Consider the following 12,790-nt stretch of genomic DNA (forward strand, 5'->3'; position numbering starts at 1 on the left):
CGGCATCAGTTATTGGTGTGTATCGTTCTAAATCTGCCACTCTCGTCTCCAGAAAGTTAAACCTGCTTTGGTTTCTTTAGTTCCTGAAACTCTTTCATTGAGTCCATGATAGTGCGCTTCTCTTTCTCTCTTTCTCTGGCTCGCATGTGTACTGTGTGTGTGTGTGTGTGTGTGTATTACAGTATATTATTGGCACGTTGTTTCTAGAAATATGAATATTCTCATCGTGGTGGACCTGCACTCTAACAAAACCCAGACTGATGTTAGATGTTTATTATTACAAAATTTATGTTTCTAATCTTAGAGAGAAACAGTTTCATGCTAAACTAAAAGAACGTTATAAAAATAGTCTTTGAGTTTAAATATAGTGTAATATAGTGTGTGTTGAGTCGACATTGATTCTGTGGTTTTCCCTGAATCCATTACAAGCTTCAGTCTTCAGTAGAAAAACAATGCGACTAATCGCAATTAATTACGGAAAATTGTGCAATTAATGTTATTTTTTTAATCGATTGACAGCACTAATATATAATAATAATAATGATAATAATAATACATTGTATTTGTAATGCACCTTACATTCTCAAAGTGCTACAGAAAAATATGAAATTAAAAATTAAAAAATAAAAATAAAAATTGTTAAAAGAAAAAGTAGGTCAGGGCGAGAAAAGTCTGTTAAAGTTTAAAAGGGACACATAAAACATTAAAAAAAAAGGCTTTTTTATAAAGATAGGTTTTTAGTTTTTGTTTAAAAGATTCAGTGGTTTGTGGAGCCCTCTAGTGGTCAGGGAGGGCGTTCCAGACTTTTGGGGCAACTGAGGAGAAGGTCCGATCACCCATCGTGCAGAGGTTGGTTCTTGGCACTTGGAGGGAGTTTTGGGCTGAAGAGCGGAGGGTACCATCAGAGTTCTGGGGGATGAGAAGTTCTTGGAGGTGGGGGGGGGGGGGGGGGGGGGGGGGCTGGCCGTAGATGCTTTGGGGGTGAGGAGGGAGACCTTGTACTCAATTCTGAGTTGGACAGGGAGCCAGTGAAGGGATTTCAGGATGGGGGTGCTGTGGTCGTGTTTTTGGACCCTCATCAGGATCCTGGCTGCTGTTCTGGATGTCCTGCAGTCTTTGGGGGTTCTTGCCAGAGATCCCCATGAGGAGTGTTGCAGGAGTCCAGCCTTGAGGAGACAAAGGCGTAGACGAGCTTCTCTGCATCAGCCAGACTGAGTGTTGGGTGGAGTTTGGCGATGTTCCGGAGGTGGTAGAATCAGGCCTTGCAGATGTGTTTGATGTGGGTGTCAAAGGTGAACTGTGAGTCCATATTAAATCCCAGGTTGGTGACGTAGTGGAGAGGGCGATGTTTTGGCCAGAGAATGCGATGCTGGTGATGGTGGCGGAGCGGACCTGATGTGGTGTGCCAATGAGGATGGCTTCAGATTTGGAGGAGTTCAGCTGTAGGAAGTTGAGCTTCATCCGAGCCTCCATCTCCTCCAGGCAGCTGGTCAGGGTGGATGTTGGCCTGGAAGCGGAGGGTGTAGGGAGTGTTTGGAGGTAGAGCTGAGTATCATCGGCGTAGCAATGGAATGGTATTCCATGTCTAGCGATGACATTTCCCAGGGGGAGTAGGTAGAGGGAAAAGAGGGCAGGTGACGTCGTGGGTGTGGGACTTTGCTCCACCCAGGGCAACATACTCAGTTCTATTAGATAGAAATGAGATAAACCAGTTGAGTACTGACTCTGAGAGTCCGATGGTGTATTTCAGGTGGTGGAGGAGGGTGGTGTGGTCGACCGTGTCAAAGGCAGCTGGTAGGTCCAGGAGGATGAGCACAGATGGAGAGCCGCTGTCTGCAGACATCAGGAGGGCATTGGCGACCCTGAGCAAGGCAGTTTCTGTGTTTTGGCCGGGGCGGAAGCCAGACTGCAACTTCTCAAACAGGTAGTTCTGTTTGAGGTGGTCCTGAAGTTGAGCTGCCATTGATTTTTCCAGAACCTTGGACAGGAATGGGAGATTGGAGATGGGTCTGTAGTTTGATGGGATGTTCAGGTCCAGGGTGGGTTTTTTCAGAAGTGGTCTGATGATGTCATTTTATAACAGGGGGGGGGGGGCGGTTAATGATCCTGGTGATGAGTGGAGAGATGGCAGATATATATATATTTATACTACCGTTCAAAAGTTTGGGAAATACACTCTACACATTGTTAATGTGGTAAATGACTATTCTAGCTGCAAATGTCTGGTTGTTGGTTCAATACCTACAGAGGTGTATAGAGGCCCATTTCCAGCAACTCTCCCTCCAGTGTTCTAATGGTCCAATGTGTTGCTCGTTGTGTCAGAAGGCTGATGGACTATAGATGGAGCTATAAAACTGAGCTTCCTTTGAGCAGCTGGAGGATCTGGAGCATCACATGTGTGGGTGGATTCAGGCTCCAAATGGCCAGAAAAAGAACTTTCATGTGAAACTCCAGAGTCTATCCTTGTGCTTAGAAATGAAGGCGATTCCATGCGAGAAATTGCCAAGAAGGTGAAGATTTCCTCCAGCGGTGTGTCCTACTCCCTCCAGAGAACAGCACAAACAGGCTCTAACCAGAGCAGGAAGAGAAGTGGGAGCAGGAAGAGAAGTACATTAGAGTCTCTAGTTAGAGAAATAGACGCCTCACAGGTCCTCAACTGGCAGCTTCATTAAATAGTACCAGCTAAACGCCAGAGTCAACCTCTACAGTGAAGAGGCGACTCCGGGATGCCGGCCTTCAGGGCAGAGCGGCAAAGAAAGAGCCAAATCTGAGACTGGATAATAAAAGAAAAGATTGATATGGACAAAGAACAGAGACATTGGACAGAGGAGGATTGGAAAGAGTGTTATGGACGGACGAATAGGAGTTTGAGGTGTTTGGATCACACAGAAGAACATTAGTGAGACGCAGAACAACTGAAAAGATGCTGGAAGAGTGTCTGACTCCACCTGTCAAGCAAGGTGGGGTAAGGTGATGGTGTGGGGTTGCTGTGGTGCTGGTAAGGTGGGAGGTTTGTTCAGGGGAAAAGGGATTTTGAATAAGGAAGGCTTTCACTCCATTTTGCAGCGCCATGCCGTCCCCTGAGGACAGCGCTTGATTGGAGCCAGTTTCGTCCTCCAACAGGACAATGAGCCAAAGCACCTCCAGAGGGTGGAGAAGGAGGTGGTAATCCGTGGTCGTAAGGGACGCTGGGGTGCAGCGACCTCACCTCCTGGACTCAGTCTGAACAACTATGGTGCTCCACTGGCTGATGGCGTCCCCGTCCACCCAGCTGATGGTCCTGCTCCTGCTGCTGCAGCCCCGGTAGCTCCTCACCTGGACCTCCCCCCTCCTGTAGCTCCTCACCTGGACCTCCCTCCTCCTGTAGCTCCCCACCTGGACCTCCCCCCTCCTGTAGCTCCCCACCTGGACCTCCCCCCTCCTGTGGCTCCCCACCTGGACCTCCCTCCTCCTGTAGCTCCCCACCTGGACCTCCCCCCTCCTGTGGCTCCCCACCTGGACCTCCCCCCTCCTGTGGCTCCCCACCTGGACCTCCCTCCTCCTGTAGCTCCCCACCTGGACCTCCCTCCTCCTGTAGCTCCCCACCTGGACCTCCCCCCTCCTGTAGCTCCCCACCTGGACCTCCCTCCTCCTGTAGCTCCTCACCTGGACCTCCCCCCTCCTGTAGCTCCTCACCTGGACCTCCCCCCTCCTGCGCCCCCAACAGCCGCATCTTCTTCATCGCCGGAGGGTAACAGCGATGGAGTGACCTCCCTCTCCTCTGGACAGCCAGACCAGCGATCCGCTTCCCATCAGAAGACCTCCGCTTCTCGCCACAGACTCCTGCAGGAAGACGTGATGAGACACTCCTGCAGGAAGACGTGTTGAGGCAAAGAAGACGTAATGAGACACTCCTGCAGGAAGCCATGATGAGACAGTCCTGCAGGAAGCCATGATGAGACAGTCCGGCAGGAGGCCATGATGAGACAGTCCTGCAGGAAGACGTGATGAGACACTCCTGCAGGAAGCGGTGATGAGACACTCCTGCAGGAAACCATGATGAGACACTCCTGCAGGAAGCCGTGATGAGACACTCCTGCAGGAAGCCGTGATGAGACACTCTGGCAGTCCGCCCCGCTCCGTCACAGCCTCACCACAGAACCAGCTGCCCGGCCGTCTCCTCGTCCTCTCTTCTCTCCAACAACATTAATAAAAGGAGATTCCATCACTAGAAACATCCTCTTCTAAAGACCATCACACACTGTCCCCCCGGAGCCACGGTCCCGGTGGTCCTCGGGGTTCAGTCAAGATAGACGACATTCACACATTCCAGCTTCCAGGATCAACAGCTCCGACTGGACATGCTGTTTACTACAAACCGACACCTTTTCTGAACCTCTGGAACACAGACAACAAGCTGCAACCGACTGAATCCTGTGGAGGTATTATTGGTTAAAAAGGTTTGTGTACTTGTAAAAGTGAATTTGTAGTTGTGTACCGTGAGTTGTATACCTGTAGAATACTTTTGTGTTCCTGTAGAATTATTTCCTCTCCACACTTACAAGTCACAACTTCTTAATCACAGGAGCACAAATCCTGTTTTACAAGTCACAGATTAAAAAAGCCGTCATGCTGATATTTGTCCTCTAATTGTTGCAGTACATCTGGTGAAAACATGTTTGTGCTCCTGTATCGAGGTGAAGTTCTTCCTCACAAGTCAGATTGTTTTCTTCTACTACTAATCACACATGGCGGCTCTCAGCTGAGATCTCTGGAGGAAAAGACCTGTGTGTTCGGTCAATGGAGAAAAAGTTGGTGCTGATCTGAGAGTGATGGATTTCACAGCCAATCAGGAGAGAGGATTTTGTCCCACAGCCAATCAGAAGAGAGGAGCTTTTCTCTTTTGATGCCGAAACGGAGGAAATAAGTGACGGGACGTGAAATTTTTCCAGCTTCGCTTCGAAGTTAATGTATTAAAGACCAATTCATCGTCCATAAGAACAAGACGAAAGTTCGGCAGTGTGGGGTCCTGCCGAACAAAATGACGTTTCATACTCCGATAAGAAGCTGTCGAACTCACAGGCCACGCCCCCTCGCAGCAGCCGCGCGTCTGTGAAGCGGCGTTTTAACTTTCCAACTGCATTTTATTTCTGGCCTCCAGTGCTTTGAGAAACACATTTCTCTGAACTGTATCAGTAATAAAAGAGAGTTTTTGTCAGAGCGCCATGTTGGTCTGGTTTTAACTGCAGGAGCTGACAGCTGTTCGTGATGCGTTCAGGTGCATCACGTAAGCCTGCACTCCAAAAACAATTCTACAGGAACACAAAACAAAAACAATTCTACAGGAACATAAAACATTCTACAGGTACACAAAACAAAAACAATTCTACAGGTACACAACTCACGGTACACAACTACAAATTCAGTTTTACAAGTACACCAACCCCGTGGGCTCTCCACCTGCAGGAAGGTTCTTAATCGGTGCATTGTGATCTGGGTGACGGTGCTCAGACTGACACCTCCACCACCCGTTAGCGGATAAGCAGAAGAAAATGGATGTATGGATGGAAGTACACAAACCTTTTTCACCAATAATACCTCCATAGAATCATGTTTTTCTTTCTCAAAGAGACGTCAATCCTTTCTTTTGAATCATATCGAATGTGCTGCTGCAGCGGCGCTGACGCTAAGGGACCGTCAACAAATTTCCCCATTGAGAAGAATTTCTCTTGTCAAAAAAATGCTTCTTCAAAATAATAAAGTCTGATGTCAAGCAAACGACTTCACAATGGATGAAGCTCCATTTCTGGCTATACGACAACACTTGGATTCCAAAATGGGACTTTTATATAATTGTGTGGAATTTTGATTGTTGGATATTTTAATATAATTTCAATAACTTTTGATCTCTCGGTTGTGGTGTCACCAAAATCATATCACATATCAAGGACTACCGTATGTTTATACTGCGTCAGTTATTTTTGGAAAATTAACTGTAATTGAATTTAAAAAAAAATTTATTACAAATTTTATGATTATATCATCAATAACTTTTGATCTACTGGGTGTAGTGGCACTCAGAGATTGTTTCCATGACAGCGTTTCAAGTGAATAGAATTTATATATATATATATATATATATATATATATAAAATTTTAATTAAATGATCATTAAAAGTGTAGAAGCAAGAAAAGAGAAAAACATACATGGTTATACAGAAAAGTAAAATTGAGCAACATTGAGCAGCTCCAGGTCAAAAAGCCTGCCTGAATAAAAATGTTTTAACTGCTTCATAAAAACACCAGAGGAGTCAACACATCTCAGCTGAAGGGGAAGAGCGTTCCACAGCTTTGGTTCCAGAGCTTCAAATCCACAGTCACCACGGGTTCTGAGCTCGGTGTGTGGAACCGTAAGAAGCATTTGTTGGCCAGACCTCAGCGCTCTATTTGGGGCAGATGGGTGAAGGAGGGTGGAGATATAAGACGGAGTTTGGCCATGTAGTGCTTTAAAAGTTAGCACTAGTACTTTAAAATGAACACGGAACGTGATCGGGAGCCAGTGAAGGGAGGAGAGGATGGAGGGATGTGAAGGGAGGAGAGGATGGAGGGATGTGAAGGGAGGAGAGGACAGGGGTGGTGTGGGCTCTCCGGGTTGTTCCTGTTAAAAGACGAGCAGCTGCATTTTGGACGGTTTGAAGGCGGTTTAAAGAAGAACTGATTTAAACAGGTAAAAAGGGCGTTACAGTAGTCTAAAGGTGAAGAGATAAAAACATGTAAACTCATCTCCAGCTCCACCTCGGACACCTTTCCTTTAAGTTTAGCGAGGTTACGCAGGTGGAAAAAGCAGGAAGGTGTCAACAGGCTGTCTAGTGACAGAGGCTGGTCCTAAGATCTGGTCTAAAGAATTACTATAGCAACAACACATCATCAGTAGGTAAAACTAACCTGTCTCACCACGGTCTAATCCAGCTCACGTTCACTATTAGTGGTGAACAATCCAACGCTGGTGAATTCTGCTTCACAATGAGAGGAAGAGCCGACATGGAAGGATCAAAAAGCGACGTTGCTATGAACGCTTGGCCGATAACTTCTCCCAGTGTTCTCTGCTCTGTGTGTGTGTGTGTGTGTGTGTGTGTGTGTGTGTGTGTGTGTGTGTGTGTGTGTGTGTGTGTGTGTGTGTGTGTGTGTGTGTGTGTGTGTGTGCTGTCAGTACTAAAACTAACAACAGCACCAACTGTTATCTACTATTGTTTTCAGTGTTTCTGCATCATGATGTAAATGTGGAACTGAAAGGAAAACACCAAAACAAATGCTTTTCATTGTGTAAGCGGTTCCGGATCAGTCCGACCTCTGGACCCTCCTCCTGCCCCAGGCGGTCCGTCGGCGGGCCGCGCTCCGCATGTTGACAAGCGCTGCTCTGAAAACTCCCAGAAGTTACAGCAAACTTTGTTTTGCCATATTTTCCCTGGACCCGATAACGATTCTATTATTAATGAGCGAACGTCCTCGTGTAACGCGTCCGGTAACTTAACTCCTCCGTGATGTCACGGCCAGTAACCGAGAGCCGTGACCGGAGCTCCGCCTCTCTGTCCGGACGCTGCTCCGCCGGGGAGTCGGGAGAGCTGCTGCGGGAACATGGCGCACGGTTCCCGGGAGGAGAAGCTCCGGAGAGCCGCTGACCTGCTCCTCTGAAGTCCACAGCACCTCCTCCTCCTCCTCCTCCTCCTCCTCCTCCTCCTCCTGCTCCTCTCCGTTTCTCCTCCTGGAGGAAAGTTTGTCGACACTTTGAAGAAAGATGGAAAAGCACCGAGTGAGGAAGGAGAAGGTAAGGAGCGGAAACTCGTGTTTTATTGACGGTAAAGAGAAAATAGAGAGAAAGAGAAGGAGCTGATCCGTCGGTAAAGAGCTGAATTCACCTCAGCAGACACATCAACATCCTGAAAACTTTATTTGGTCCTTTCTGGTGGAAGTTCTGCTGCAGATCATATGATTCATGACAGACTGCAAAGAGGCTGCAAAGGAAGTTAATGAGGAGAGACTGGACAGAGTTAATATGAGAGACTGGACAGAGTTAATATGAGAAGAGACTGGACAGAGTTAATATGAGGAGAGACTGGACAGAGTTAATATGAGGAGAGACTGGACAGAGTTAATATGAGAGACTGGACAGAGTTAATATGAGAGACTGGACAGAGTTAATATGAGGAGAGACTGGACAGAGTTAATATGGGGAGAGACTGGACAGAGTTAATATGGGGAGAGCCTGGACAGAGTTAATATGAGAGCGTGGACAGAGTTAATATGAGAGCCTGGACATAGTTAATATGAGAGACTGGACAGAGTTAATATGAGAGCCTGGACAGAGTTAATATGAGAAGAGACTAGACAGAGTTAATATGAGGAGAGACTAGACATAGTTAATATGAGGATAGACTGGACAGAGTTAATATGAGAGAGTAGACAGAGTTAATATGAGAGCCTGGAAAGAGTTAATATGAGAGACTGGACAGAGTTAATATGAGAGACTGGACAGAGTTAATATGAGAGCCTGGACATAGTTAATATGAGGGGAGACTGGACACAGTTAATATGAGAAGAGACTGGACAGAGTTAATATGAGGAGAGACTGGACAGAGTTAATATGAGGAGAGACTGGACAGAGTTAATATGAGAGAGTAGACAGAGTTAATATGAGAGCCTGGAAAGAGTTAATATGAGAGACTGGACAGAGTTAATATGAGAGACTGGACAGAGTTAATATGAGGAGAGACTGGACAGAGTAAATATGAGAGCCTGGACAGAGTTGATATGAGGAGAGACTGGACAGAGTTAATATGAGGAGAGACTGGACAGAGTTAATACTTGAGGCTGTGTGAGAGGTTAAATGGAAGACTGTAAAATATGCTGGAGAAGAGTTAATTCCGGGGGCTGCAGAGGAGGATGTACAGGAGACTGGATGTCAACAATCCAGGAGGACTGGAGGAAGCAAAGGAGCTTTAATATGAAGCTGTATGGGAGGTTCAACAGGAGTAGTGTTTTTCCTCGTTTCCACGGCGACCAAGTCGGATAGTTTTCAAAAGGTTGTGTTTTCAGGGGCTCTGAGGACTTCCACCCAAAACACTCCTGAAGTTTTCACTTTTCACTTGAAAATGTTGTGTAACCAGTACCTAAATGAGGATGTAACTTTACTTGTTTCAGTGGAGATTATATTGTGTGATAATCTACTGAATGTAATAAAACCTGGACAGGCTGTGATCCAACAACAGCTTCTCAGCTCTGATCTACATTCAAGAAAACATCCTCCATCTTTTATTTATATTTTCTTATTGTATTTCACCAACGCCAAGGCAGGAGGGGCTTTGTGCTCTCTGACGTCGTCCTGCACGGGTCTTGAACCAGAGATCTAGAATCCGTGAGGCCGTGACAGCGGTGACCTTCATGTGGTCACACGGCGACTCCCAGTCCTCGTTCTTCTGGAGGAATGTTCTCGACTGTGTGTGTTTGTGTGTAATCCTGGAGGAAGTGTGTGTGTTTGTGTGTAATCCTGGAGGAAGTGTGTGTGTTTGTGTGTAATCCTGGAGGAAGTGTGTGTGTTTGTGTGTAATCCTGGAGGAAGTGTGTGTGTTTGTGTGTAATCCTGGAAGGACCCGGCAGGGTATTCATGTTGTCTTCCTGTTGGCTTTTCATTTTCCTGCACGTTTCCCAGTGAACAGACAGTGGAACCTTCTAGTGCGAATGTCTCTCGTCACCACCTGCACAGGCCTTGTAGGTCAGCAGAGGGTGGAGGAGGTACTTTACTAGGTACTGCATAGCAACAAGGAACCCACAGTCAACAGGAACCTTGTTTTAGTTCTTACATTTTCTTCTCCTTTTAGTTTGTTTTCACAGTTTTTCCCTTCTAATTCAGACATTCACAAACTGGGACATGACAAAGCTTCACACACAAAAATCTGCAAATCTCTTGAGGTCCAGAAACTCTGAAGTTACATCATTTAGTGGAGGAAGATGCTCTATAATCTGGATGTTAGAGGAGGAAGATACTGTATAATCTGGATGTTAGAGGAGGAAGATGCTCTATAATGTGGATGTTAGAGGAGGAAGATGCTCTATACTGTGTATGTTAGAGGAGGAAGATGCTCTATAATGTGGATGTTAGAGGAGGAAGATGCTCTATACTGTGGATGTTAGAGGAGGAAGATGCTCTATAATGTGATGTTAGAGGAGGGAGATGCTCTATAATGTGATGTTAGAGGAGGAAGAGGCTGTATAATCTGGATGTTAGAGAAGGAAGATGCACTATAATGTGGATGTTAGAGGAGCAAGATGCCCTATAATGTGATGTTAGAGGAGGAAGGTGCTCTATAATGTGATGTTAGAGGAGGGAGATGCTCTATAATGTGATGTTAGAGGAGCAAGATGCCCTATAATGTGATGTTAGAGGAGGAAGATGCTCTATAATGTGGATGTTAGAGGAGCAAGATGCCCTATAATGTGATGTTAGAGGAGGAAGATGCTCTATAATGTGACGTTAGAGGAGCAAGATGCCCTATAATGTGATGTTAGAGGAGGAAGAGGCTGTATAATCTGGATGTTAGAGAAGGAAGATGCACTATAATGTGGATGTTAGAAGAGGAAGGTGCTCTATCATCTGATGTTAGAGGAGGAAGATGTTATATAATGTGATGTTAGAGGAGGAAGGTGCTCTATCATCTGATGTTAGAGGAGGGAGATGCTCTATAATGTGACGTTAGAGGAGCAAGATGCCCTATAATGTGATGTTAGAGGAGGAAGAGGCTGTATAATCTGGATGTTAGAGAAGGAAGATGCACTATAATGTGGATGTTAGAAGAGGAAGGTGCTCTATCATCTGATGTTAGAGGAGGAAGATGTTATATAATGTGATGTTAGAGGAGGAAGGTGCTCTATCATCTGATGTTAGAGGAGGAAGGTGCTCTATAATGTGATGTTAGAGGAGGGAGATGCTCTATAATCTGGATGTTAGAAGAGGAAGGTGCTCTATACTGTGGATGTTAGAGGAGGAAGATGCTGTATAGATGTTATATAGAGTATATATAACATATATATATATATATATATATATATATATATATATATATATATATATATATATATATATATATATATATATATATATATATATATGATGTTAGCTGAATTCCTTGCTGTGTATGAGATTTGTTTGCTGGTGAAACAATTTTAATCCCAGTGAGACGTTGATGCAATAAAAGTAATCCAGAGCGTCGACTGGAGGGCCGATCGCGCAGCTTCAGTCTATTTGATGTCAGATTACGGTGACATTGACCTGTTTTGACATTCAGCAGCAGTAAAAACACCGTAAAGGTCAGAAATGTGATTACTTGATGACAAGTGACCCCATTGTGGGTCAGTTGGTGGACCAGGTTGGTGGTTTGACCCCCATCTGGACCCGTCTGTCTGCCGAAGTGTCCTTGAGCAGCATGTTGAGTTTCTCCCCTAAACCAGAAAATCGACTTTCTCCTCCGCAGCTTCACTGGTGGAATACTTTCAGGTCAGGATTACTCCAATCCAACATCGGACGGCAGGAAAAATACTTTGGAGTTTATTCCAGGAGTTTATTCCAGGAGTTTTTTCCAGGAGTTTATTCCAGGAGTTTATTTCAGTGCTCGTATTCAGGAAGAGTCTCATAGTCTCATAGTCTCAGAGTCTCAGAGTCTCAGAGTCTCAGAGTCTCAGAGTCTCAGAGTCTCAGAGCTCCGAACTCAGCCTACCAACTCCCAGCCAGGAATCTCAGCTTCAAAGTGACTGAGGAAGTTTCTCCGAGCAGCTCTGATCCAGGAGTCGACAGCAACGTTGACCTCAGTGAGGAGGAGGGGTCGACCCGGTGCTCCATGAGGCAGGCTGCTGAAAGCTGATTGGTTGTTAGAGAAAGGAAGAAAGAACAAAGCCTCTGTGCTCCTCGGAATGAATGGAGAGTAAAATTAACCCTTCAAATATTAAACATGTGAAACCATGAACATTATTTTATGTGTACTTTATGAAACTCAGAAAACTTTAATTAATTTATACACAGTTTAAAATGATTGAACTCGCCTGGTTCACATGCTGGTTATTATATTGATTTGATTATTGTTCTCTTTTCTGTCCTCGCTGCTCATTTTGACGTCTTAATGTATTAGAATGATATTAATGGTGAAGTTCCTGTGATTTACCACCAATGTGGGGCTGCTGCAGTACACCTGTACACAGGTATCACAGTGTACACAGGTATCACAGTGTATACAGGTATCACAGTGTATACAGGTATCGCAGTGTAGACAGGTATCACAGTGTATACAGGTATCACAGTGTACACAGGTAACACAGTGTACACAGGTATCACAGTGTACACAGGTATCACAGTGTACACAGGTATCACAGTGTATACAGGTATCGCAGTGTAGACAGGTATCACAGTGTATACAGGTATCACAGTGTACACAGGTAACACAGTGTACACAGGTATCACAGTGTATACAGGTATCACAGTGTATACAGGTATCGCAGTGTAGACAGGTATCACAGTGTATACAGGTATCACAGTGTACACAGGTAACACAGTGTACACAGGTATCACAGTGTACACAGGTATCACAGTGTACACAGGTATCACAGTGTATACAGGTATCGCAGTGTAGACAGGTATCACAGTGTATACAGGTATCACAGTGTACACAGGTAACACAGTGTACACAGGTATCACAGTGTACACAGGTATCACAGTGTAGACAGGTATCACAGTGTATACAGGTGTCACAGTGTATACAGGTATCAC

General features: G+C 45.4%; 1 protein-coding gene across 1 annotated transcript in view; it reads left to right on the forward strand.

Moving 5' to 3' along the window:
• Positions 1 to 7,774: 7,774 nt before the first annotated feature.
• The window catches only part of ttc28 (tetratricopeptide repeat domain 28), a gene marked incomplete at both ends in the record, with an annotated part of 129,919 nt that continues 124,903 nt past the window's right edge, over positions 7,775 to 12,790 (forward strand). The window contains one exon of the mRNA XM_080477729.1: positions 7,775 to 7,804. Coding sequence (XP_080333855.1) covers positions 7,775 to 7,804 — 30 coding nt within the window. The remainder of the gene's footprint in view (positions 7,805 to 12,790) is intronic.

The sequence above is a fragment of the Lipophrys pholis genome, assembly GCF_963383615.2.
Source record: "Lipophrys pholis genome assembly, chromosome: 12".
Taxonomy (NCBI): domain Eukaryota; kingdom Metazoa; phylum Chordata; class Actinopteri; order Blenniiformes; family Blenniidae; genus Lipophrys; species Lipophrys pholis.